This window comes from Nymphaea colorata, chromosome 4, assembly GCF_008831285.2.
Source record: "Nymphaea colorata isolate Beijing-Zhang1983 chromosome 4, ASM883128v2, whole genome shotgun sequence".
Classification (NCBI taxonomy): domain Eukaryota; kingdom Viridiplantae; phylum Streptophyta; class Magnoliopsida; order Nymphaeales; family Nymphaeaceae; genus Nymphaea; species Nymphaea colorata.
The window spans coordinates 22,013,911-22,038,398 of record NC_045141.1 but is presented as its reverse complement, the minus strand read 5'-3'; the positions used below and the strand labels follow the sequence as shown (position 1 = coordinate 22,038,398).

At 35.9% G+C, this 24,488-nt stretch overlaps 1 protein-coding gene across 5 annotated transcripts; it reads left to right on the top strand.

The window, feature by feature from the left end:
• On the top strand, window positions 1–22,796 carry LOC116252898 (uncharacterized). 5 transcript variants are annotated; one of them, XM_031627512.1, is made up of 19 exons: window positions 1–185; window positions 2,305–2,403; window positions 3,319–3,402; window positions 3,748–3,807; window positions 3,912–4,016; window positions 7,035–7,145; window positions 7,576–7,617; window positions 9,926–10,039; window positions 10,145–10,266; window positions 15,167–15,345; window positions 15,425–15,537; window positions 15,658–15,697; window positions 15,821–15,912; window positions 17,617–17,665; window positions 18,113–18,183; window positions 20,259–20,381; window positions 20,553–20,638; window positions 21,971–22,016; window positions 22,544–22,796. In XM_031627512.1, exons 2-19 carry the CDS (start codon window positions 2,359–2,361, stop codon window positions 22,556–22,558), a joined length of 1,497 nt encoding a protein of 498 aa, XP_031483372.1. In that variant the 5' UTR covers window positions 1–185; window positions 2,305–2,358; the 3' UTR covers window positions 22,559–22,796. The 5 variants fall into 5 exon arrangements, with proteins under 5 accessions (XP_031483372.1, XP_031483371.1, XP_031483369.1 ...); XM_031627511.1 differs by having other exon boundaries at window positions 1–245; window positions 15,425–15,507; XM_031627509.1 differs by having other exon boundaries at window positions 1–245.
• The last annotated feature ends 1,692 nt before the right edge of the window (window positions 22,797–24,488 follow it).

Below are 24,488 nucleotides of genomic sequence, written 5' to 3'. Positions count from 1 at the left end.
CATGACATGATCCGAAACGATAGCTCATTAGAGCGCGGGCTCTCTCTCTCTTCCCATCTTTCGTTCACTCGTTGAGTTTCCTCCCCATTTCCCTGTCCGTCGACTTCCTGGAAACGCGTCAGCGATCGCCGTCGTTTTCACTTCGTCGTCACTTGGTTCCCCACGCGTCCACCTCTTATTACAACGTAACAATCCTCTCCCTCTCTCTCTTGGTTTGCCCTCTTCTGTTCTTCAGGCGGAGTATGGTACGAGACCCAGTCTTTGATTTTTTTTTTTTGCAATCGTTAATATTCTGCAACTTGAGTTTTTCTTTCACGGGATTCATTGCGATTTGGTGTTTTACTTGGTTGTAATCATGTTGGTTTTCGCCCGACTGATGGGGTGCTCCAACATGTTTTTCACTTGCTTGTTTGACGATGTAATAATGTGTTCATAATGCAAGAACTTTTGGATTTTTTTTCCTTTTTTGCGTTTTAATGGGAGGATGAAATTTGAGAGCTTCTTGAAAGATATGCTTTCCCTCTCCTTGTAATTTTTTTGATTGGCTGGTTCCCGCTTTGATTTCTTGAATCATATCAACTTTTTCGTTCTTTTTTCTTACCCGTTGGGATTGGTAATTTGCTGAACGTTAGGAGTGTTGAGGTGTGGACATGGTAGACCTGTTCTTTCTTGCTAACGATACTAATATATTATCGTTACTTAAATCACCATCGTTGTCTTGGGATCTCTTACTTGAAGTTATGTTGGCATTTGTCCAGCGCCATAGTCAACGGAAAAACAAGTTATGTCATCATCGTGTTTCTTATGTTAGGATCCAATTTCGTGCTTTAAGCGCTACCAAGGGTATCTTGTTTGCTTATGCTTCCTTACCTTGGCTTATTCTCAATCTACCTTTCTATGGAACAGTATTCTATATTTCACACAAACTTGAAGTTAAGCTGTTCATGGTGACATTCACAGCTTTTTTTTTTTTTTTTTTTTTTTGCTTCAATTTTTTGTGAGCCTAAGGGGCTCAGTTGCCCTATTATTTTGCTTATGGCACCCAATGGCTGTTTTTTATCCTTGTTCACTATGAAGATATGTGCCTACTTGCTTCCATGTTTCTTCATTTGTTGTTGTGTCGGTTCACATTAAGAGCCTGGGCCCAAAGGTTAACGGTTAGAAATGTTTACTGATATCTTTTTTTCCCTTTTCATGCGGTGTTTTTGCACGTGATGTTATTTCTCATGCTCTTTCCCTCCTTTCCGTTGTTAGTTTCTCCTTTTGTTTCATTTTCCTTATACCTCCGTTCATGAATGTTAAAACAGACAAAACCTATGTTACTGTAATGCCACGACCTGCAATTATACAAGTTAGTCTATTGAGTCCTATATCATCTTTGTTTGAGATTTGTTTGTTTTCTATGTGATGCTTGTAGGGAGACAGTTCGGTCTTGGTTTGTTCATTTCCTTTGTCTAATATTTTCTTCTCTTCATGGTTGTTAAAGAAAAAGATGGTCATAGTATGTTACTATAATGTGACAACCTGCAATCACGTAAGTTATTTTAGTTGACTCCTGTACCTTGTCTGTTTGACATTTGTTCTTTTCTTTCAAGCGATGCTCATGAAGAGATGTTAATTGATGACAGAGTCTCTCTTCTTATTTTTTGTCATATTGTTGATTAAGCCATTTAATGAATTATGAAGTGCTCTTTACCATGCAATTCCATGCCTCAGCATGATGAAACACTAAACTGTCTCCTCCTCGGGTACATCCGATGTTCTCTTATGGCAGTGCTATGATAGTTGAGTTTCCTTTCATATTGCAAAATTTGTTTTCCATTACTTAAAGTCTCAAATGTCGAGAGCATATTCTGTGTTAAATGTTGAAGTGAATTTGTGTATGATGAAGTAAAACAAGCTCGTTTTGGTTTATTAGACTGCCAAAACTATCTTTCTATGCTTCTTATAAAAGTCCAACATCCTTTCCTTAGAAGGTTAGAATTGCTTCAATTAGTAATCATGTTTGATTGCCTTGTGTGACAGATGAAATGTGTGGCATGTCATGGTCTTCTGTATATGATGTCACATCTTTGTTTTTTTCTCTATAAAAGTAAAAAATCTTTCCATATTAATGCTGACGCTTTTGGAGGATACCAATTACCACCTTTTTCAACTTTTTCTATTGTCTCAGACTTATTTACTGACTAGAATATGCCATGAGGCTTCCATGTTAAATGTTTTGTGTATCCCTCAAGCAATTATTTTTTATTTTTAATGATGTTCTCTATTGTTCCAATAGTTTTATCTGTTCTTCTCATTTAGGTGTCAAAAAGGGAAGGTACCGCAGTTGGTCGATCCTCAAGTCCAAACAACTTCATGCATCTTCGGGAGTCCAATGGGAAGAAAAATGGAACATCTGAAGTACTTTTCTTTCATGACTTGTGTTTTCTCTCATGTTTTAAAACTCACTGACACAACTCATTGGCTCACCCCCCTTATGGGTCAACCCAGTAAGGGCACTGGTTCATGCTTGAAACTCAGTGTGATTCGGGTTGACTCTGCCAAACCTCAGTTTGACTTGGCTGAAACTCTGTTTGGCTTGGTGTGGAACTCGCTTGACTCAGAGCAAAAGCTTGTTTGACTCCCAGCAATCTGGTGATAGACTTTATATTTTGTAATCAACAAGGTGGTTGGTTACTAACTATTCAATTACTTAATTTTGATGTGAATCTTCTAATCTATTGGAATATAAGGATGCTTTGGATATGTTATCTATTTATTTCAAATTTTAGAGCATTGGTCTTGTTAATTTGGACTTTAGTTTTAGATATTATATACATACATGTTGGGTTTGTTAACTGTTGGTTAACTGTCAATGTTGAATATATTTACTTAATGCTTGCTTTTTGTTGAGTTCTTTTTTAGTGATATATTGATACTTGCTACTTAGTTATGTTGACTTTTGCAACTATAGAGTGGCAGCAGTAGCTTATTTGTTCAATTTCTTGTTGTCACATGAGTAAATATAACTTACTTATTACTTTACTTGATATTTGTTTGACTTATATCTGAGTTATTTACATGACAAAATGTAATCAAGTCATTCTACAACCCTTTTATGTTTAAATGATAAATATTTCATTCTTCTTTCAATGATAATAGTTAACTAAAACTTGGCTCAAGTCACCAAGTTGATCCACTGAGTCACAAGACAAGAATGAATGAGTCAAGTCCCAAGTCAGTGGCTTTTGAAACGTTGGTTTGTTAGCTGTTAATCTGAAGCCCTTGGTCCCTAATATTTGATGTTTTGACTTCTGAGTATTCTACTGGTTGCAGGAGAAAGAAATACTTTCCAGATTTAGAGCTCAAGAGCAAGAATTAATGCAGCTTAGGAAACAGCTTGCAGATGCTTCTATTAAGGCATGATATTCACAGTGACAAAAGTCTGACCTTCAAAAATTCTCTAAAAATTTCAGTAGGAATTGAAACCTTTGATAATTTATTGGTATAAGCATACCATAAATACTATTGTTAGCGTCAGTTTTCAGCCAATGTAGGGATAAAATTTTCTGTTTTCCTTTACATAAGAGCTCAAGAAAATGGAACTTCTAATAAACCTTCAAGAAATTTAAAGCGGGCCTCATTTTTTGTCACCATAATAGAGATTTCTATTTAAATATACCCACTATGTTTATGAGGTTGTATTTTCCTTTTTAATACGTGGCCTTCCCAGCATTGACTAAGACAATCTGTCTATGGCTTCAGGAGTTGGAGTTGCTAAAAGAAAAGCATGTCTTAGAGAAAAGGTTTGCTGGTATGCGCCTGGTTGGTATCATTTCTCTTGATGGAACAATATAAAACCATTATGAAGGCTCTGTGGAATCTTTTTTTTTTGGTGGTATCATCTAATTGACATTTTTGTGCAACAGGATTTAGATAGGCAGCAGAAAGAACTGTTAGCTGCTGCTTCACAAGCACTTTCTGAAAGGAAAAAGGAAATTGAAGAAAATATGAATCTGGCTGAAACCTTATTGGTATATCATCATTATCTTCAACACTAGCCTGTATCTGCTGGCTTTTATTTTATTTCCGTATTGATCTGGAAGGAGCTTCAAGTTTGCTCCTTTTCTGTAGCAAGTATACCTTTAAACTTCTTAATCTGCACTTGCAATGAGATAGGAAGATATCCAAAAATAGCATATGTTGGTCTTCCTGATGAGTTGACATATGTGTCTAATGTCTTCTATTGTCTTGAATCTTCCCACAGTATTATTGTACATGGAAACATATGAGCATGCTTATTACTGTACTCACAATTCTTGTCAAACAACTTGTATTTTAGCACATCCATTAAGTATCAGAGTATCTGATCTACCTTTATGGTTCTAAGAAATGGGAGCAGGAACATCTGTTAATATTATACACGGAGGCAGACATTTATAATTTCTTCATGGCTGAAGCTTTTCGAAAAGCCATCTTAGTATTTCCTAGATGCAAAAAATGCAGTTAACCTATTTTCCTTCTTTCTGTCCTTTTGCTAATGACTCTAGATGGGATAACTATTAGGTTTTTGAGGATTAGTTATGCATCAAAATCTTGGCAAAGGAAGAGAAAGAGGCTCCTAAGAGTCACAACAAGTTAACCCAAAAAGGAAGTGGCATGACCTAAATCCATTCACTTATATACATATTTGCATATTATACCTCATGGGACGATTTGTGTATGTCTTAATAGCCTCCCTGAAGTTGTAGATGGTCTTACACTATGGACAGCTTGGCGTTTAGATACCAAAAAAACCATGCTTTTTCAAACCCTTTGTGAATGAATTCACCACTTGATTTTCACTATGAACATGATGAGACTCAATTTCTTTAACTTTTTTGTCTATTGAAGTGCTTATCTCTCTATGTGTTTTATGCACCTATGGTGAATTAGAACAATGTTAAAATATTTGTGACACTTTACTTTCGCAAGATAATTGTGACCTTGAGATGGACGCCTCCAATTTGCTGTATAGATATCTAACCCATGTGGTATCAATCATGGCACAACAACCTTTTGTTTTCTACTACTCCAAGATACAAATTTTTGATGAGGAATACACAATAGTTTGAAACTAATCTCTTCTTGTCTGGATTTCCTGCTCATTCTGCATCCATATAAGTAATAATTTAATGTGACTTTTTATTTTTCTATCTATCTAACTCCTTTTATAGAATGTCTCATTTCCAGCATTCTGTTCAAGTATCTCAGTATTATCTTTACAACATGCATGTGTTCAGTGACTTCAGTCCTCGGTACATGCATAAACCATGATACGTTATTGAGAACACGTGGATACAATACAACTCTTTGATTTCCTACCTTAGGATTTGGTGACATATTCAGGGTATTAAGCAAACCACAACTTCCTTGTTCTTGCCTTCCATGACTTCTATCTGTTCATTATTATTTCCTTCATGTCCTAGACCATTATTCATTCCTGCGGCTAAGAAAGACACTGTGTATATCTGATTATCTATTATTGTCATTTGAAATGCTCTTTGAGCTTACCTCGTACGAAGAAGTTGGGCATACAAAGCTCTTCAAAGGCAGATAAGATTGGAAACACGACAAAAAGTTATTGAGAACATGGTGGTCCTGTCGCTAATCACTTGGTGTTTATTGTATTGGTCTTTGTTTGAAATATCACATCCAACAAAATTTAGCGGAACATGACAGTTTTTATCTTTTACCTTATTTAGATATTCACAGACAAACATAGTTTCTTTCTGGGATATTGAATTCTTGCTTCTACTGTCTGAGAATAGGTTTGAGCCAACCTATTCATAATTTGATAGAAACTGTGATAACATCACTTGTGATAAAGTGGAGGTGATGTACCACTTGTCACTTGTGACAAAGTGGAGGTGATGTATGCAACAAGTGCTTGATCTCTCTTTGTCCAAGCAATGAACTCAGGATTCTTCACAGTTCTGGTTGGATGATCCTTTTATCGTCATCTTCTTCCTGCATAATAAACTGTGGTGATGGGGCTGGACTAGTTCATCCAAATGCCCAGGAAGATCTTGCCCCCATATAAAAGGAAGAAATTGTCGTTTCTAAATTAAAAGTGCAGAATTATATGATTCCGACATGATACACAGCTGAATTTTCAAGTTAAAGTTAGCCAAAGTCTCTTGTAGAATACGAAGATTTCCACACTATAATGAATGCTCACTTATTTTTCATGCTTCACATCACAAACTGAAGTGACCATGCCATGTATAGGAGTGCATATGACCAGAACTTGTTGATATGCAAAAGCATTTGTCATAAGCATCTCCGTGTTAGAATGCTAGAGACTAGAAAAGATGGACAGTGTTTCATGCTTTAGAAGTTCTCTTAATTGTAAGTGATGCACAAACATTTCATTCTTAAAGGTGCCGATAATTAGAAGTGCATGTCCATGTCAAAAGTGCTGGTGACTAGAAATGATGCACAACACCGAGAGAGTCGCAGGATGTGCAACTATTTCATGCTTACTAGCCATGCATGTGAAATATTAGCAGAACATTTTATCCTCTCTGGGCATGTATCATAATTGATATTGAGTATGTATGGTTTATAAATTTCCCTTGCCTAACTACCTATTGCATGTTATGTAATAGATCAAAAATAGTAGTAACAAAGTACAAATTCCACTTGTCTCTTGGTGCTGTTACACTGCCACTAATGCCAGAGCATAATGGCATCTCAAGCACTAACTGTAGTCTGATTGTTTCCTAGATTAGTCTGAGAACCATGGTAGTCTTTTCTTTTTTTTTTTCTTTTTTCTTTTCTTTTGGACAAATGGAACAGATTGATTTTTACTTCACTTTATATCGATGAGCAAAATATGATTCACTTGATCATGAGCTCAAGACTACCCTTCTAAGAGGAGGGGTTAGTCATGCACTTATAAGGTTGCAATTTCTTTTGTATATCTTTTTGTTATTTGTTTTATTTAGTGTTCTTAGAAAACATGCTTCAAATTTTGTATACATTAAAATTATCTGAAATCCTTATTTTAGGCAACAGAACAAGAGAGGTCTATTTTTCTGTCATCACTGCTTAGGTTATTGGCTGATAATGATTTGCAACCAGTTGTGGTGAATGCTTCAACCATTGTACAGAATATACAGGTATAGTATGTGACTGTTTTGAGCATCTCTTCAATTTATAGTCTTTTTGGTCTATGCCAGCAAAAATTTATTCATCATAGTTGTGCATATTGTGAACTTTACACTCACCTACTTGCACATGCTGGTGTCTTGGAAAACCTTTTATCAATATCAAAAACAATGGCAGCACTCTGTGGATTAAAGTCACGTCCGTCTTTTTTCCTTTCCAATTCCTTTATCTTTCTGGAAACAGGCTGCGATGTTTGATTGAAGAAGTAACCAAATCAATCAAAATGACATTTGGGACCAGATTTTTTTATTCAAACGTGACCAAAGCTTGTTCCAGATCATGTTCACTTGGCTTTTTATTTTTACAGTTTAGGAGCTGCTGAATTGATTTCACTATCTGCATATGCTTAAGCAGGTACTAATTGCATTTGCCCATCCACAGGTTTTATTACAAAATTTACGGGGCAAGCTGGGGACCACTTTGGTAGGGAAGACTTTTCTTCACCTCTTTGCATTTACTGTTCGTGGTTAATGAATCGCTGTAGTTTATGTAGTTTGGGCTTGACATGATATAGAAGATTTGAAGGGGTATTAATAGGTCACGAACTATTAAAATGTTGAACTTAACCATATAAATTTTCTATATTCCTGTGGTAACTCTGGGATTTGCCTTTTAGCAATACTTTGATTCTGTCTTAAAACACTGGTCAGTATGGATAATTATGAGGTGCACTTGTCACAAAGTTTTGCAAGAAGTGTTGCCTATGCCAAGTTGAATAGAATTTGCAACTGCCTGTTTGGAAACTTTTTCTTTCCACATGCTAGTATGAGGAACACAAAGCTAAACATGGTATTTTCAGTGTTACAAATTTCAAGGTAGTGTTTTTGGGACATAACCTGGTTTTGGTTGCAACATTGAGGACCAGTGTTTCTGTACTTAACCTGGTTTTGTTTCCAATGGAAAAAGGTAGTTACATAACTATGTTTTCATAGAAAAGCTGGTTGTGGGGGAAGGGCGGTGTTGCATGTGTGTACCTGTGTCACCACCCCGCAACCTCCACCCACCCCACTGGATTCTCAAGGAGACGGGTCTTTTGATCCCCTTCTCCTTCTGTGAGTGTTTCAGCTCAGCACTGATAGGCCAGTATGGGTCTGGCTACTCTCAGTTGGAGATGGGCTGGGAAGGGTCATATTTTGCCTTAGTGTTTGCAGCTTATTTTCCTTTATCTCCAGCCTACTTTCTTCACTACCCACTGCCCAGTAAAGTCAAGGGGGTTCAGAAATTGGGGCTGTTTGCTGAAACAATAAACAATATAAAAATTTTAGGAGCTACTTGAGTGATGGTCAAGCTTTGGCGGGCATATGAAATAGACCCCAAGCATAGTACATTTGGAAGTTACCCTTTCTGATTTTCACTTGTATGTGATATGTACTTTTGCTTTTGCATGCTGATTGGATTGAAACCTTGTCTTCCTGTCCCTCAATCATCATCATTGTCTTCTTCATCATCATCATCATCATCATCTCTATCTCTCTCTCTCTCTTTCTCGTCATGTTGGGGCCATAGTCCTACCCTTGCCTGTGATCACTTAGGAAAATGGACTAAATTTGGTTCCTGTTTGGATTGCACTAACCCAATCTGCACCTGTCACATCTGATCTGTATGAAAGTCTGCATGACATGGATGGCAGTTCTGGTAATGTGTATCAAATAACCAATAAAAGTTTTCTGATGGAAGAAATCTTTAGTGATGGAAAACCTTGAAAAATATTCAAACTCCTAAAGCGATATATCAGAACAGAAGACAGTAGACCTTGCTGCAAAACAAAACCTACAATCATCAGTTGCTAAGGAAATGGTGCCACTGTAATAGGATACCTGGTGGTTAAGAGCTAGACGTGAATGCTTAAGATGTGAATTGAATATTTCCGTTGATTTTCCAAGCTTCTGGTTGCTCTGTTATATAGTCAACAATGTTGATCTCCGCAATTTCTGGAATGTTTTTTATGGAAGTTTTTTTCCTCAGAAAGAATTTTGGCAATTCATAAAAAAACCAAATATAGAGGATCATAGAAGAAATTATAATCTTACAGGGTTTTTACTGTTTCTGTTACAAAATTGTTCACAAGGAGTTTTTCAATTACTGATGGAAAAAAATGGAAAATAGTACACTTAAAATATCCATGAAAGGTCTTCTTTTCAAAAGAAAGAAATAATTTAATATCATTCAATTTTTTTTTTATTTTTTTGCTATGTTTTAAAGCTATTGTAATATTTTCCTGATATTACTGTTTAGACTTTAGACATTTTGAATGTGGAATATTTTCAAAATATTGCAAACATTAGTGACCATTCATTGCCATGTCCATAGTGATAGTGGTAGCATAAATAACGTAATGTACATGCATTGCCAAACACGCACATACACACAGACTGGGGCATACACATCTATATGTGTTATGTGTATATGGGGTATATTGGATTGTACATTTTAAAACTCTTTAAACATCTAAGCAGATTCTTTCCTTAAAAATGGAAGTGGCAGTAATCATTTTGTTCTGCATTGGCTGTTTGAAAGAATTAAAGCCTGAGTTGCAGCAATGGGCCAAAGAACTGATCTTTTTTAAGGACTATTAAGTATTAACTCAAGAGGAACAAAAGATTTGAAGCAAGAAGAAAAAGGGTAGCTTCATTGGTCTACTTTCTTTTATTTTTTTGGAGTTTGTCACCTTATTGCATCAGTTTTGTTTCACCTATCAGAAAATTGTAAACTGACTCTTCACTCTAAGCAGGCCGGTGGAGATTCTTTAAACAATCAAACCATAAAGGACGTGGAGAAATTATCTCAGAACTTTGATATTCAAAATCCTGCAACATTGAGCAATAATAATTCTCACTTTCCAGGCGTACAACTTTTACTTCTGCTTTCTTTTTTTTCACACTTGTCTATTGTATACTTATGTTTCAGTTTTTATGTCGATTTAATCTGGAGTAACTTTTTCTTCTTGTAGACTTCGGCACCCTTCAACTTTTATGAGGATCAACTCTACCAACAACATTATCCTCCGATGTCTGCTGCTCTGAACATGTCTAATAATCTTAGGATGGATGGGACAGGAGGCCCGTTGCAGAGGTCTGGCATGAAACCTGTGACCACTGATGAGTCCATCTTCTAGGATTAAGTTAGTATGTATAGCCTACATCAATTTCTAGAAACCATCTTGACTTTTGATGAACTTCCTATTTCATTTGAACCCTAATTAGTTTCTTTTGAAAGAATACCAAGTGGCGAAGGATAAATTGCATTGTAGTTTGATAAGTGATTTCATGTTACACCTATGAGAATTTCAATCTACTGAGTTGTGCTCTACTAGTCCAGCAATTTATCATCTCATGTTTACTTGCTGTTTGGTGGTTACCTGAGGATTGCAATTATGATTCTTGAAAATTTCTCTTTTTGTGAATTTAAATATGATTCTCATTGTAGAACCAGGGAATGCTGGCACTGCTGATCAATGTTGTGAAGTGTGTACCATAATCCATATCTGTATCGCAATATCATATTTTTATTTTTTAATTCAAAAGAAGAAAAATAGTGAAAAATCAGGAAAAATGAGGAAAGTATGTCCTTTATAAAAAACATGTCATGCATAAATATAAGCTTATGTAGCTAAGAAGATTCATCATTTAAGTATTTAACATAACATAATCTAATACCACAAGTCATAGCATATAAAGAAATAACTTTAAAGTGTTATACAACACGAGATGAAATGTTCAATATAAATAAGAAAATATGATCATGATCATCTGTCATCTTCATTGTCATCTCGTTTTCATTGCCATTTGCATCATCTCTTCAAATTGAATATCTTACTAATATATCCAGGCTCACCTTCATCAACATCATCTAGGTTTTCAATATTCAACCAGCAAATATCCTCCTCATCAAATATTTTATCTAGTTCTTCCTCAACCCACGAATCTGGCACATCGAAGTTGTCCAGCTTATAGGGTTAAATTGAGATTTGTGCTTTTTTGTTAATGTTTTTTTTGTAATTGATAAATTAGATGAGAGAATGTTTGTTTACATATGTTATAAGCTAATGTCACATAGATATGGGTATGGGTGCGGAGCACTTTCAAAAAGTTTGGGTACGGGGACACAGTTGTACACACATACACACACACAGTATATGGTTATATATATAATTATATATATGTATGTATGTATGTATGCATGTATATATATAAATATTATATATATATAACAAAAAATAAGATTTTGAATAAGCAAAACAATATAGAAAATTCTATTAAAGAAAACTAATTCACCAGAAAAATCACTGGAAATTTGCCGTTTGCTGGAACATCCTTGTGAACAAGTGGAGTTAAACCACAGGAAGCATGACCAGCCCTTTAATTTCTGTCAAGGGTTCTTCATTTTCATCATATATACATGATTTTTTTTTAAAAAAAAAAAACTTAATTAGTGGACAAAAATGGATTTGGTCAACTTTGATGGAGTCTAAAAAAGGATGGATAAGGACATGAGTGTGTTGGCCGCACCCGACACAGGTCCGTGTTCAGGCGATGTCCAAAGGCATACCTATACCTGTACCGGGTCGTACCCATGTTGACACAAGTACCTTTACCCAAATAAAGGTACTTGTGTGAGGTTATAAAGCCAATGTATGCTATAATATTATATGAAACGAACTGATGTTAGTTTATTTCCTTCGTCTTAATTTCATGTCATATCGAACATAAACAAGGTTATTCAACCTTTTATATTCCAATCTGTTTCTCTTTTTATTGTGGATTTGTTGGAAAAAGGTTTAACTCCTTCCGTATCCACTAGCACTGCATGTCTAGTTGAGGACTTTGATTGCAAGATTTTTAAGGTTTGGCAATCACTCCCAAACATTCTGATGAACAAATAAATACTATGAGTCTGTGATAAACAATAGATAAATAACAAATGAAAGGCAAATCGATATTTTTTGTGTAATATTTGGATGTATGGTAGTTTATGTCATGTGAGTGTGAGGTGTCAAGTGCTGGTACAGGTGCAGATGCGGATGCGGGGTGCTGGCATCGCATATCCCAAAACATATATATATAAATATATGTTTTGGTATTTATTATATATATAATATATGTATTTCGTAATATATATAATTTTAAGCTTGTTCCTTAGCTTAATCTGTCCTTTTTTTTTCTTTGTATTACTGTACATAAAAAAGGAAAGGGAGAAAGAAAAAAAGAACAGAAAATATTTTGAACAAGCATAAGAGAGGGGGTGTGGTTGTGGTGCATGCCGGAGCCTCACCCGTATCCATACCAGCACCAGCATCATGTTGATGCGGGTGCGGCCCCTTTTGTGAAGAGTCCATGTGACGTAGGTGGTCATCTTGTTTTGAATAGTTGTACTTATTCCTGTGTCACATACACAATTCACATATAGTTTAATCTGTCATTTCAGCTACACAATTATCATATGGATCCAACTCGTTGTTGACAACATCTTGTTCGCTAGGTTCCGTGACTCATGTTTCAATGAAGTTCAACACACCACCATGACTTTTATATTCTTTTTAAGTGATGGAGAAAATCAGATGAGATGATTTAAGTAATAGCCGTTGTATGAAGGGGTTCCATGAACTTGCCAGTCCACTTCTGATCTATATTTTTCTTATATGGTTGTATATAGTTTTTTCCCTTTTAGTTTGTCCATAACAGCCTCTTTTCTCCATAGCTTCGTATAGGTATCCTATGTAAGGCCTGTTTTCACTATCAACTAATATGAGGACTTTGACTAAAGTCACACAAATCTTCAACAACTTCAGGCACGATTCCCAAATTCGCTACTAAATACAATATTCACAAGTGCGCAATATTTTCTTGTATGAGCATGTGGACATGTAGCCCATTCGTAACTAAAGAACATTTGCCTCAAAGGATTTCTTTACTTCACTATACTGTGCACAATCAAAACATTTGTGACAAATAAGTTAGACCAATTTAGCACCATTGATAAATTTTTTCATGAAACTCAATACATAAACATGATTATAAATACATGTTGTGATATCTTGACATTGTTCAACAACTGATTTCATCTCATACATATCCCCATGATATTCATACATGAGTTTTACACAATGAGTGGCACATGGAGTCCAATGAAATAACCTGTATCATTCAAACCACATCTCACTTACACTTTTATAATTTGGTGCATTATCCATAATTAACTATACAGTGTTGGTGGGCCTAACTTTTTTTTCAATATCTTTAAAGAAAAAATACACAAAATTTCAACAATCTTAGGAATATCAGACAAATTCAAGGGATTTCAAAAACATAGTACCTTTAGGATAATATACCGTAATGTCTACTAGTGTTCTTCATCATGTATCAGTCCATCCCTTTGCCGTAACACTGCACACTATTTCTTCTCTACTCAATCTCAATTCATCAAAATATGCTTTTATTTCTTTAGCTGTTGCATCAAGAAATTTGTCTCTTAGTTGATGATATGAAAGTATTTTATATCCAAAACCTATAGAAGTAACTGCATCTGTCATAGCTTGGAAATGAAATGAGTTAGTTGCATTAAAACAGAATACATGTGTCATAAAACCATCTCTCAACTGCCATGTCCACTTGTTCTATCATAACTTTCAAGGTTGTAGCAATATGGTGGGCAAGGAAACTAGTGCAGTATAGGAAGGAAAAAGGCCTCTGATGGATTCAAAATACTGTATCTACCACTCGACAGTCTATCTTTACACCTACCAGCTAGTGTACTTCTTCTCCTCCTGTCAGAAGATTTGTATCCTTCATGCATGATGTGTTTCCCTGTTCCTCTCGGGCTCGCATATTTGATATTAGATTCATCATCAATATCATGGTCCTCCTCTTCAATGTATTGATCTTCATTTTCAAGTTCACAGGGCTCACCATTGCCTATTTTTGCCTCGTCCATTTCCTTTTCAATCCTCTTTTTCTTGGAAGTACTAAGCATACCTAAACTTTTTTTATGCATATATGGTGGCACTTGATTCTCTCTATTATTGATGCACACAATCACATAGAGTGTATCCTAGCCAAATGTTGCTTTAATCTAATAAGTAATAATCCCCCCTTACATCTGTTTTTTGCAATAGTTGCAGATAAGTTTTAATTGATCTTTACAACCAATGTTGTAAAAAGTGTATCGTAAGCCGTATCAGTCTGGCTTTAAGATACGCTGTATCGTAAAATATCGTAATGTATCGTAATTGTATCGTATTTTTTAAAAAAACAAAAATTAATTAAAAAAAATTCTGAAAAATAGTAAAAATTAGCGTATCGTAATTGTATTGTAACTGTATCGTAATGTATCTTAATTGTATCGTAATTGTACGATACAAGTGGTGTATCGTAATGTATCTTAATTGTATCGTAATTGTACGATACAAGTGGTGTATCATATCGCATTTTTGAAATGCGACGATACGTATCGTACGATATGTACAACACTAATTAGGTCTGTATCGTATGATACGTACAACACTGATTACAACTAACCCTTCATACCATTGCCATACGAGATTGCATCCAAAAGCTATAAATTTGAAAACCAAATAAAAACGAACAATAAACTTTAGGAAACAATAGAAATCTACGGTGAAAATGAGAAATTTCACACCTTCCATAAAAGAAATAAAAAGCCCTCTTTCTTCAAACACAATTTGATCTCCATGCAGGCATGCACAAATCTTCCCCCAGCTGGATGATTTCTTAGTCAAATCAAGGATTCTTCCCTGAAACATACAAAAACCCTTCAGGGAGCTTCATTTTCGCATATTGGCCCCACATCATATGATACAGTGTGTATACCATACGATACATGTAGTACATGTACGATACACTACCATTTTATGATACAGGTGGTGTATCATATCAAATTTCTAAATAGTTACAGTACATTTTATATGATATGGTTCTGCTGACTTTACCATTCCATGAATCTTTTGTCCTGACAGAGGCACTAAACCTCCTCCTACATTAGAAGGAAGACCTGGAGAGGCTGGCAACTACTCTGATCAGTTTAGTTTCGATAGGGTGCAAAACCTGCCAGAAGACTTACATGTAAAAGGAGTACTTGATGGACAACCAAATTTCTTCAATGACAATGAGGAACCTGTTTACCCAGTATCTGAAGGTAATTAAGAACACCTACTGCTTTATGACAAGTATATTCACCTTTCTTACTTCTTTTTTTATTTTTGCCATGTCAAAAGGGCATTTACTGCCCGGCATAGAAGATTTCCAGATCTATGGTGATGCTAGACTAGGTTCTCAAATCCTAGCCTGTGGAGTTCAGGTAAATGGGACAACCGTGTGCATGTTCCAGGTGTGTCAACAAAATGATTTTTCCTTTTTTGTAGATTAATTGCTGAGCTCCTCTCTCTCTATCTGCATTTTTATAGCAATTAAATATTGTGCTCAAGTTTTCTAGTTGCCTTTGGTCCAGTGGATGTATGTTGAGGATGACAATTACATTGATATTGAAGGTGAATCAGCAGACAAGCGCTAAAATGAATCTTTCTAGATATGTGACTGTTGTTTGTTGTCATACCCTGGTTGAAGCCAAGATCGATTATTTGTCACTGTTAATCATGTTCATTCTAATGCAGATGCAACTTATCCTGAATATCTAGTGACAGCTGATGACGTGGACAAGGTTATTGCAGTTAGTTGCAGACCTCTTGCTGGAAATGATCAGAAGGTTTGACTAGTCCATTACCAAGTCATTTGAAATTCATTTTTCTCAAATCCTTCTTAGGATCATTTTTTTTTGCATGTACATGCCAATATATGCTTTTTTTTTTAAGTGAACAAATGCATGCCAGAAATGAAAAATGCCTTGTTGAAACCTTCCATAATGTGATGCCAATATCTGGTAAAGGGATGCACAACTGTTTTAAGTCAATATGGTGGGCAGTAGTGCAAAATGAAATGGATGACGCACAAGATGAGAAGTAGTGATCGACTGCCTCCCTAATGTCTGACATTAACCTCCATAGGAACCTATGAATCTAATCCTTTTGATTTGAGCTGACAGTCAAGGAAATGGCACATAGACCTATTGAGGAAATGAATCCTTTCTAGTGTTCACTGTTTCTACTTGAGTCCCATTAATTAACCATATCTTTGATGTTTAAGGCAACCGTTTTTGTGTTGCCATCAGTAGTACTATTTTACCTCTGATATGCCATCCTCTAGCCTCTAAGCAAGAAAAAATACTAAAATGAAGCTCCAATGAAGTTTGGTTGTGATTGGTATGTTCTGGAACATAGTTCTCTTGTTTGTTGTACTCTGCCAAAGGTCTTATTTTCTACACTTGCAAACATGCGTATCCTTGAAATGGAAGCTATAATCTGTCAAACTGAGGTGACCTTGACAAAAATCAACTAGTCTCTATAGTATGACACCATGGGTCTTCTTGGATAGTTGTAATGAAAAGCCAGGTCCATGGTGCTCATGTGACACCAAACTGCCTGTCACTCTTATGTTTTATGTTAGCCGTACTTCAACCTTCAAGTCTCATGACCCTTTCTCATAAGGAAGCTTGGGCTTAATTTTAGCTATTCAGTCTTGCAGCTTAATGGGATCTTGTTTTTATTCAAACTCTAGCTCTTGTAAACAAGTGAAGCTGCTTTGAAGAGACTACATTTACTCTTCTTTGCACATTGTGCTTTCCAGCATGAGTAATGATACATGGGCAAGCCTCCTTGTTATATACGTGTGTGTATAAACAGTGTGCTTAGTACATGAGCATTCCATAAAGTATGTTCTTAAAATATCTAATGATTATAACTTATATAAAGATTCTCACCGTATCCTAGAATGTTTTGAATTAGAGTTCTAATGGGCAAAAGTAAGCTGCTTGTGCTTTCCATAATGAGTAATGATACATGGGCAAGCTTCCTTGTTATATACGTGTGTGTATAAACCCTGTGCTTAGTACATGAACATTCCATGAAGCATGTTCTTAAAATATCTAATGGTTACAACTTATATAAAGATTCTCACTGTATCCTAGAATGTTCTGAATTGGAGTTCTAATGGGCAAGAGTAAACTGCTTGGTTTTTTCATCCTTGATGAGTCCAGTTTCTATGCCTATATTTGATATCTTGGCCCTGCTTTTAGAAGATAGTCTTGGACTGGTTTTAGCCACAATGCTGGTAGTGGGTAATGTCTTAATTTTTTTCTTCTTCTTTGTTCCTATCATTATTATTTTAATGCATTATTCTGTCATTATTCTTTTAATGCATTACTCGCTTCTGTTGAAATTCTAAATCATTTGCATCTGAAATGACAAGATGTCTATAGAATCACTAAGTTAAATAACATGGTTTCCTATAGTCCTTTTTTGCCTCTGTTGTAGTCATTTTCATGACGGACTGAAACTCCTCGTAATTTTTTTAGGGAAGAGTGGTCATTGCTTATGCTAACAACAAGCAGAAAATACCTCTTGGTAAGTCAGAAAATTACTTTTTTTAACTCTTCACTTGGTACAGGAATGCTGCCATGCTCATAGGAATTCGACTACTTGTCATAATAGACATGTTGACCACAAGAAAATGAAAACACATGATGTATTTATCTTTTAAGCTCTGGATAAATATTTGAACTCTTTCTGATGCCTTCTTTTAGAAAGTTGCTAATATTTTCATGTGCCAACAATGTGGTAAATCTCCTAGAAACGTGCAACATGTCAATTTCTCTATCTTTTATTGCCAGTGGAACCCCTTATTAGACTTGAGCTTGCCAACCTTTGGCCTTATTTGGTAGCATTATTGATTGGCTTAATAGATGTTGTCAGTGAAATTATGTTGCAATTCATGATCTAAACTTATTTCAAATACCTTTTTTACATGTTTGCTGTTGTTTTATTGATCTTGAACACATTCATTGCTGTCAGATCCAGATATAAATCAGGAGATTCGAACTTATCTCTCTAAGGGAAAGGCTCTATTCAATGTTCTATTGTCGGTAGGTCTCACCATCCTTCTTTATATTTTTTATTATTTTTAGTTTCTTCTTGTAGTCTATGTTGTAAATAAGCACCGATATTGTAAAGAATGCAGAACAAGGGTCAAACTAGAAGAAAACCACAAGATAACCTCTGGTGTTCAATTGATGGAAAGAGGGGCCAACATATTATAATTTTTTTTGCCCAGGAATCCCAATAGAACAGATCATGAGGTTTTTAGGAGTACATAGACAAAGTGAAATTTTGAGATCATGCAATGCAAATAAACACTAAAATTAGTAAAATAACAAAAATTACAATAATGCCACCAAATGTTATAGCCATGGGAAGAGAAATTCCTTTATGACTTCTTGAATTATCATCTCTTTGAGTCATGCATGGTTCTGAAATATGTACAACAGTACAAGTTGGACATTGGATATTCATGTCTTGTCAACCTTTCATAAAGATTCTGCCAGAAGAAAGGTAGGATCTATCTATAAAGGTATGAATTCTTCAGAGGATAATTTGCAATAAGAACACCGACATTTTGCTCTCACAAACTGTTACTGTTACTTGTCGGCTGTCGCTGATATGTTAATTGATGAGAGGTAGTGTGATTGGGTTTGAAGAGAGAGAGAGAGAGGGGGGGTCCCACAGTTCCATCTCATCTGAGTATAAGTCAAGAAGTTCATATTACAAGTTGTCACTTACTGACATACATTGGTGAGATACCCTTATAGAATAGCGGTTGGTATCATTGTAGTAAAAAAAGAAAAAAGGATCCCTCTTGGTGAGGAACAGGAACCCCAATACAAAATACCTTAACACCTGTCACCTCTATCGTTCCTGCACCTTGCACATATTAATGGGGTTTGTGCAATAGCAATGAGTTGGTAGATATAGCTCAAGTACTTATGAACATGATGAATCGACACTTTGTAGGTCATATTCTTTTGGTGCTCATATACAATCTATGGCATCGTCAAATTTTCAAAACCCATGACATTTTTGTTATTGCCTAATACCCTTTTTCTTCTTGTACACTATCTTTCCCCTTTTTGCATGTATTTGATAGGAATTTCTAAACAAGCTTGCCTCCTGAGTCCAAACAAGTGAAGTTCTTCATTAATAGGCTTCTAAATTGTGTTCATAAGAGTTTATATGGGACTGCCCAACGGCTAGTTCAGCGTTTCCTTTGCATCTACAAGGGAGGATTGCTCCCTCTTGATGTTGTGCTTTTATAAGCATCTTGGAATAAAAATGTCATTCTTTTGTGTGTCTTTTAGTGCCTTAGTGCACTTATTGCGAAAAGTCATTCAAGGCTTTATGGGTTTCTTCCTCTTGTGAGGTGTTTGAGGTCGGTTATAAAAGCCTGTTTTGTGGGTTTATTTACATGAGCCACCTCATATGGAAATAGTTTTGGAGCCAAAGCTCTAAATGCCCTTCTTATTTTTTATTCATACAGTATCTTATTTAGTAAAACATCTCCATACCATTTACTATGTCACATAGGTACGGGTACGGGTGTCAGTGCTTGTATGGGTATTGACCCTTTTCAAAAAACTTGGGTGTGGGGGTATGGCCGTATATATATAAAAACAATAAGAAATACTTAGAAAATATGTACCAAAATAAAGAATATACATCAGCATAAACAAATAAATAACATAGAAAATGTATATCAACGGCTCTTGCAGCAATGTGTTTAAGAAACCTATGAAAAACTTTAAACATATGGACAACCAAGCAGCCCTCTAGTCAAATATAAACATCAATCGAATTTTCACATCCAAAGAATAGAATAAAAAGTAAGGTGGAAAAAATTAAATCAAAATAAAATTAAGCAGTTTAGATCTACAGGTACCCAAGTGTCAAAATACCCATTTTGGGTACGAGTACGGCGACACGGTACGTGGACCTTACTGAAGTACCCATGTGACCATTTGAAAGTTTGAAGCTATCAAATACAAAAAATGTCTTAACACTTTTTGACAATGAGAACATCCTTTAATCTCTCTCTCTCTCTCTCACTTATTATTTATGTCCAATGTTGTCTTTTTTATTATTGACATTTTTATCTTGCTTGTCACAGCCGTTCCGACAGTATCCTGAGCCTTGTGAGCAGGCTCTTTTAGTACTTGAAATATCTGGCTTCAAAGTTCAATTCAATAATTCGGACCGTGTAATAGAGAAGGAGTATTCTGCTGAAACATCTGTAAGTTGCATCCTAAAAAATAGGCTTTCTTAATTTCGTTGAAATTATTTTAGTACCGTGCTACTAATTTCAGGCAAGTTCTTGGCAATCAATTAAAATTTTGTAGTCCTATGGATAAATCTTATGTGATGACCATACTTTCTCTCTCGTTTTTTTTTTCATTTTCATCAGATTGAGATTCCTTCATGGAACCGAACACAGTGCATTTTGAGAATTTCAGATGGTGAATGGTACCTATTGTCTACCAACACAGATCGGTAATTGACTTACGCAGAAATTTGTCAAAGAATCGATTTACCAGTTTGTTGTATATAGAGATTTTAGCCTGCCTTTATTATTTTCTCCCTCTCTCTCTCTCTGAACTAGGGAAATTGCCATTAATTTGCTGAGTAGTGGTATTTCCGATATGCTTGTGCCTTGATGGTCAAAACCATGCTGGGCACCTGCCTAGGCCCTAGGCAGCCACCTTTCTGACTAAGCAGGGGCACCTAGGCACCCGAGCAGAAAAATGTCGTTAAATTCTTCTTTTCCTTCTTCATATGCTTCTACTTTGTTGCTTTTGTTCTTTTTTCCCTTTTTTTTATCTTTTTCTTTTTCTCCTCCTCCCTCTCCTTTTTCATTTACAGATTTTGGCCTGCCTAGGGGTGCCGCCTAGTTCTTTTCGAAGTTTTGATTATAGAAATCAGCTTCAGACAAATAGCTCCTTGCATTTCTTCATCATGATTTCTTGGATTAACTTTTTTGTCATATTCAGATGAAAAATCTAATGACGTATTCAAGTGCTAAGTTATATCTAAAACATGAATATCTCAACGAAGTTAGCCAGTCCATCCTGTGCTAATGATCTGATAAATCGGTTCATCATAGTGTTTTTGCTCCTAAAATTGTTTCCTCTTGTTTTGGCTTATTTATGTGATTTCATAGGTCACTGATTATAGTGACAACATTTTCCTTTTTCAAAATATTACTTGTGCAAGTAGGAAATCATTTTGGGAACTTGATGCTTCCTCGCAAAAACCACACGAAACGTGGATATATTCTACCCTTGGGGATATCCTATGCTGATTGTAGGTCAGCTGTGGCTTAGAAGTTAAATAGATCTACTGCTGCGAACAATGTGTGAATCTTGCTGAAAAGGGTTTAACTGCTTATCTACCAACCCATCATGGTGTCGAGTTTCAACCGGACAGTTATCAAAGTATATTACATAAGTTTCCTGTGACAATCCTTTTTCATGTGCGGTTACATTATTATCCACAGATCTAACATTCTGACCACTGTGTTATTTTTTCGTGTTTGATACTATTTCTTGTCAATTAATTTATTGTTTCCTGTTCTGTAGTCACAAATTTTCATGAGAAAATGGTATAACATGGCCAAGGTACCTACCAGATCAAGGATTATCTTGACCTGCACTATTTTAATGTCTCTTTAAGTATATATGCTATTTTAGTATGTTTTATCTTCTAGTTAAAGATTTGGATCAGTGTGATTAATTTTTGATTTGTCGTTTATCTAGAATTTTGTAATTGTTGTGTTTGTTTTCCTGACGAATATCATATCCTCTACTGTTTTTGGATATATTGCAGGGTGAGGGACATTTTAGTATTGACTATGAGAGAGTTTTGGAAGCAGGTATTATATCTTTATTTCTTGATGAAGATAATAACATTTATTTAACGTCCATCAGAAGAATAATCTTGAATCGTCTTGGTTCAAGTAATATTGGATCATGTCTAACATAGAATTAATTAAGAATTACCATTCTTGACCAGATTTTTTTGGAAAACCCAGGCAAATTGAAAAATACACAGGACAATAAGCAAGTCACGAGAAGGGCTTTCTAGCTTTTTTTTTTTTTTGTTTAAGTACGAAGAAAAAAAAAAGGGAAAAAAGGCTTTTTGACATTGAGAAGTCCATGCACTTCGCTATGGAGTCGGACTTAAGGCCTTCTAGTTGGAGAATGTTGAAGAGTTTCAATATGCCGTGGGTGTACCTTTGTTGGCATAATCTGGTAGAGGTCTGTAACCCCAATTTGTGTACTCTTTAGTAAAAGCATGATCCTAGCATGAGAGCTCCGTTCCATTGTTTAGCTGCTTTTTTTTTCCCTTAAGCTTCATTGAAACACTGTATATATAAGCTTTTGTTTATTTTTCATGCAGGCCTTGTGTAGATGAGACGTCTAAGTTTCTTTTTTCCTGGTGTAGTTAATTGGTTGTTATACCACGGAAATGGTCATATCGTTATGCTCTGCTAATAAAGAATTAAACAGGTTCCCAGCACGGTTGTAACTTTCTGTTGTAATTTTCATGCATCTCCCACCTTCCTATCAGTTGATCACAGTATAGACTTACTGAATCCTTCATGTAAACGTTGGATATTTATATTAACTAAATTCACAAAGTACTTATCGTAGATCCTTTGTGCGTCTATGTTTCAGTTACAATGACCGAGTGTTACAATCACTAGTTGGTTCTAATTTCTAAAATTGGAACTCTGGGGTGTCAGCTGACATTTTAATATGGAACAGAAAAACAATAATTTGCAAGTCCCTGTGACTTGCTGATTTCAGAATTTCAGTGTGCGTGGTTGCCAAAACCTCCGATCAAGATGCATTGCTGCCCAGATGCTGTACTCCCACTTAGACACTTTAACCTGATCCCGTGACTCATGGTTGCTTACGCGGTGGCAGACCATCACATTTTCGCCAGAATGGTCTTTGGGCCGCCAGTGTTGCAAGTCATGAACGATGTATACTCGTTGAATTTCTCGGTGCTTCAAAACGGTTCAGGTCTGAGTTTCCCTTACATGCAAAATATATGGGATAATGTATCAGTTAAATATCGTATGGCTGTCTTCTGATTCAAAGGCAATCTGTTTGGTAAGCAAAATTTGATGACAATTTGAATTGTTGTGTTCATTTAGGCAGTTCGCTTAAGCTCTCATCGAATTTCTTGATAGTTGCCCAACCACGCTCCCAATAACGTTCCCGTCCATTAGTACGTGCGTGAAAAAGATCACTTGGTGTTTGAGAGCTCTTCGAATCAGGTATTGACACCGGCAGCGTGTCACAAGGTTGTAATTTCCCACACACCAGGAAAAAGACAAAGTTGTCAACTTCCCACACACCAAGAAAAGGACAAGCGCGAATGGTCTTGTATAGAGATGCAAATGACCAGTTAAAAGGGCATGGAAATTCCGTCTAAAAATGCATTTGGCGCATATCTCTGTGTAAGGGGGTGCACGTCGTCGGAAAGAAATATCCCATTGTTTGACAGGACCAAAGTGATTACAAAAACCCGACAAGGTACAAGCTCTCCCATTGTATGCAAATTTGCGGCTGAGCAAGCATGTGAAATAAACGGTAGGAACGATCCCAACCGTACGTGACATTTTAGGTGTGGTTTGGTAATGAGAACAAGTATTGTTAGAGCACATGTGAAAAACCCCGATGAAAGGGGTAAAGCATGAATGTGTCAATAAGAGTACTCTTTTTTTAAACTCAGACATAAAAACATATCAACCAATAAAATTACACACTCTCTTTCTCTCAATGACCCAACATATATAAACCAAATAAAAAACATATATAAGGCAATAAAAATTATCTCTCTTATTGCATGTACAAATGCCTAGGATCAACATAATGGATAATATGAAAATTCGATCAGTTGATGAAGTTCTACTTAATCAAACATTCGAAATAAAAAAAAATAATGAGAAACTTAAAACTTTAGTTAAATATGCTAATGAACAAAAAGATTCAAGTGAATGATTTAAGGCAACGACCAACGGATGATTTTTAAGGACAGACGTGGATGCCCGTGAACGACCTGCGACAGTCTATAATGAGACGATCTCAGGGGGAACAGAAAAGGGGGAAGGGAAAAGATTTGACAAGAATAAAATGAAACAACCAAACAAATGGAGACCGCACAGACTTGACGACCTCCAAACTTTCGCAACTTGTGTCTCAGAACAAAACAAAGAGAAGAAACAGAACGAGAACCAGTCTGACGAATGGACAGTCTCAGAGATACACTTACACCTTCTCGAGTGACCTCCCCCTGTGGATAGGCAACAACAAAGTGTGGTGGATGCTAACAA

Bases quoted from the DNA above. Each gene is read 5' to 3' on its own strand.
- LOC116252898 (XM_031627509.1), top strand. The intron at 3,808-3,911 runs GTTGGTATCATT...TTTGTGCAACAG, and splicing joins GGTTTGCTGGTATGCGCCTG to GATTTAGATAGGCAGCAGAA. The intron at 10,267-15,166 runs GTCTGGCATGAA...TTGTCCTGACAG, and splicing joins ACAGGAGGCCCGTTGCAGAG to AGGCACTAAACCTCCTCCTA.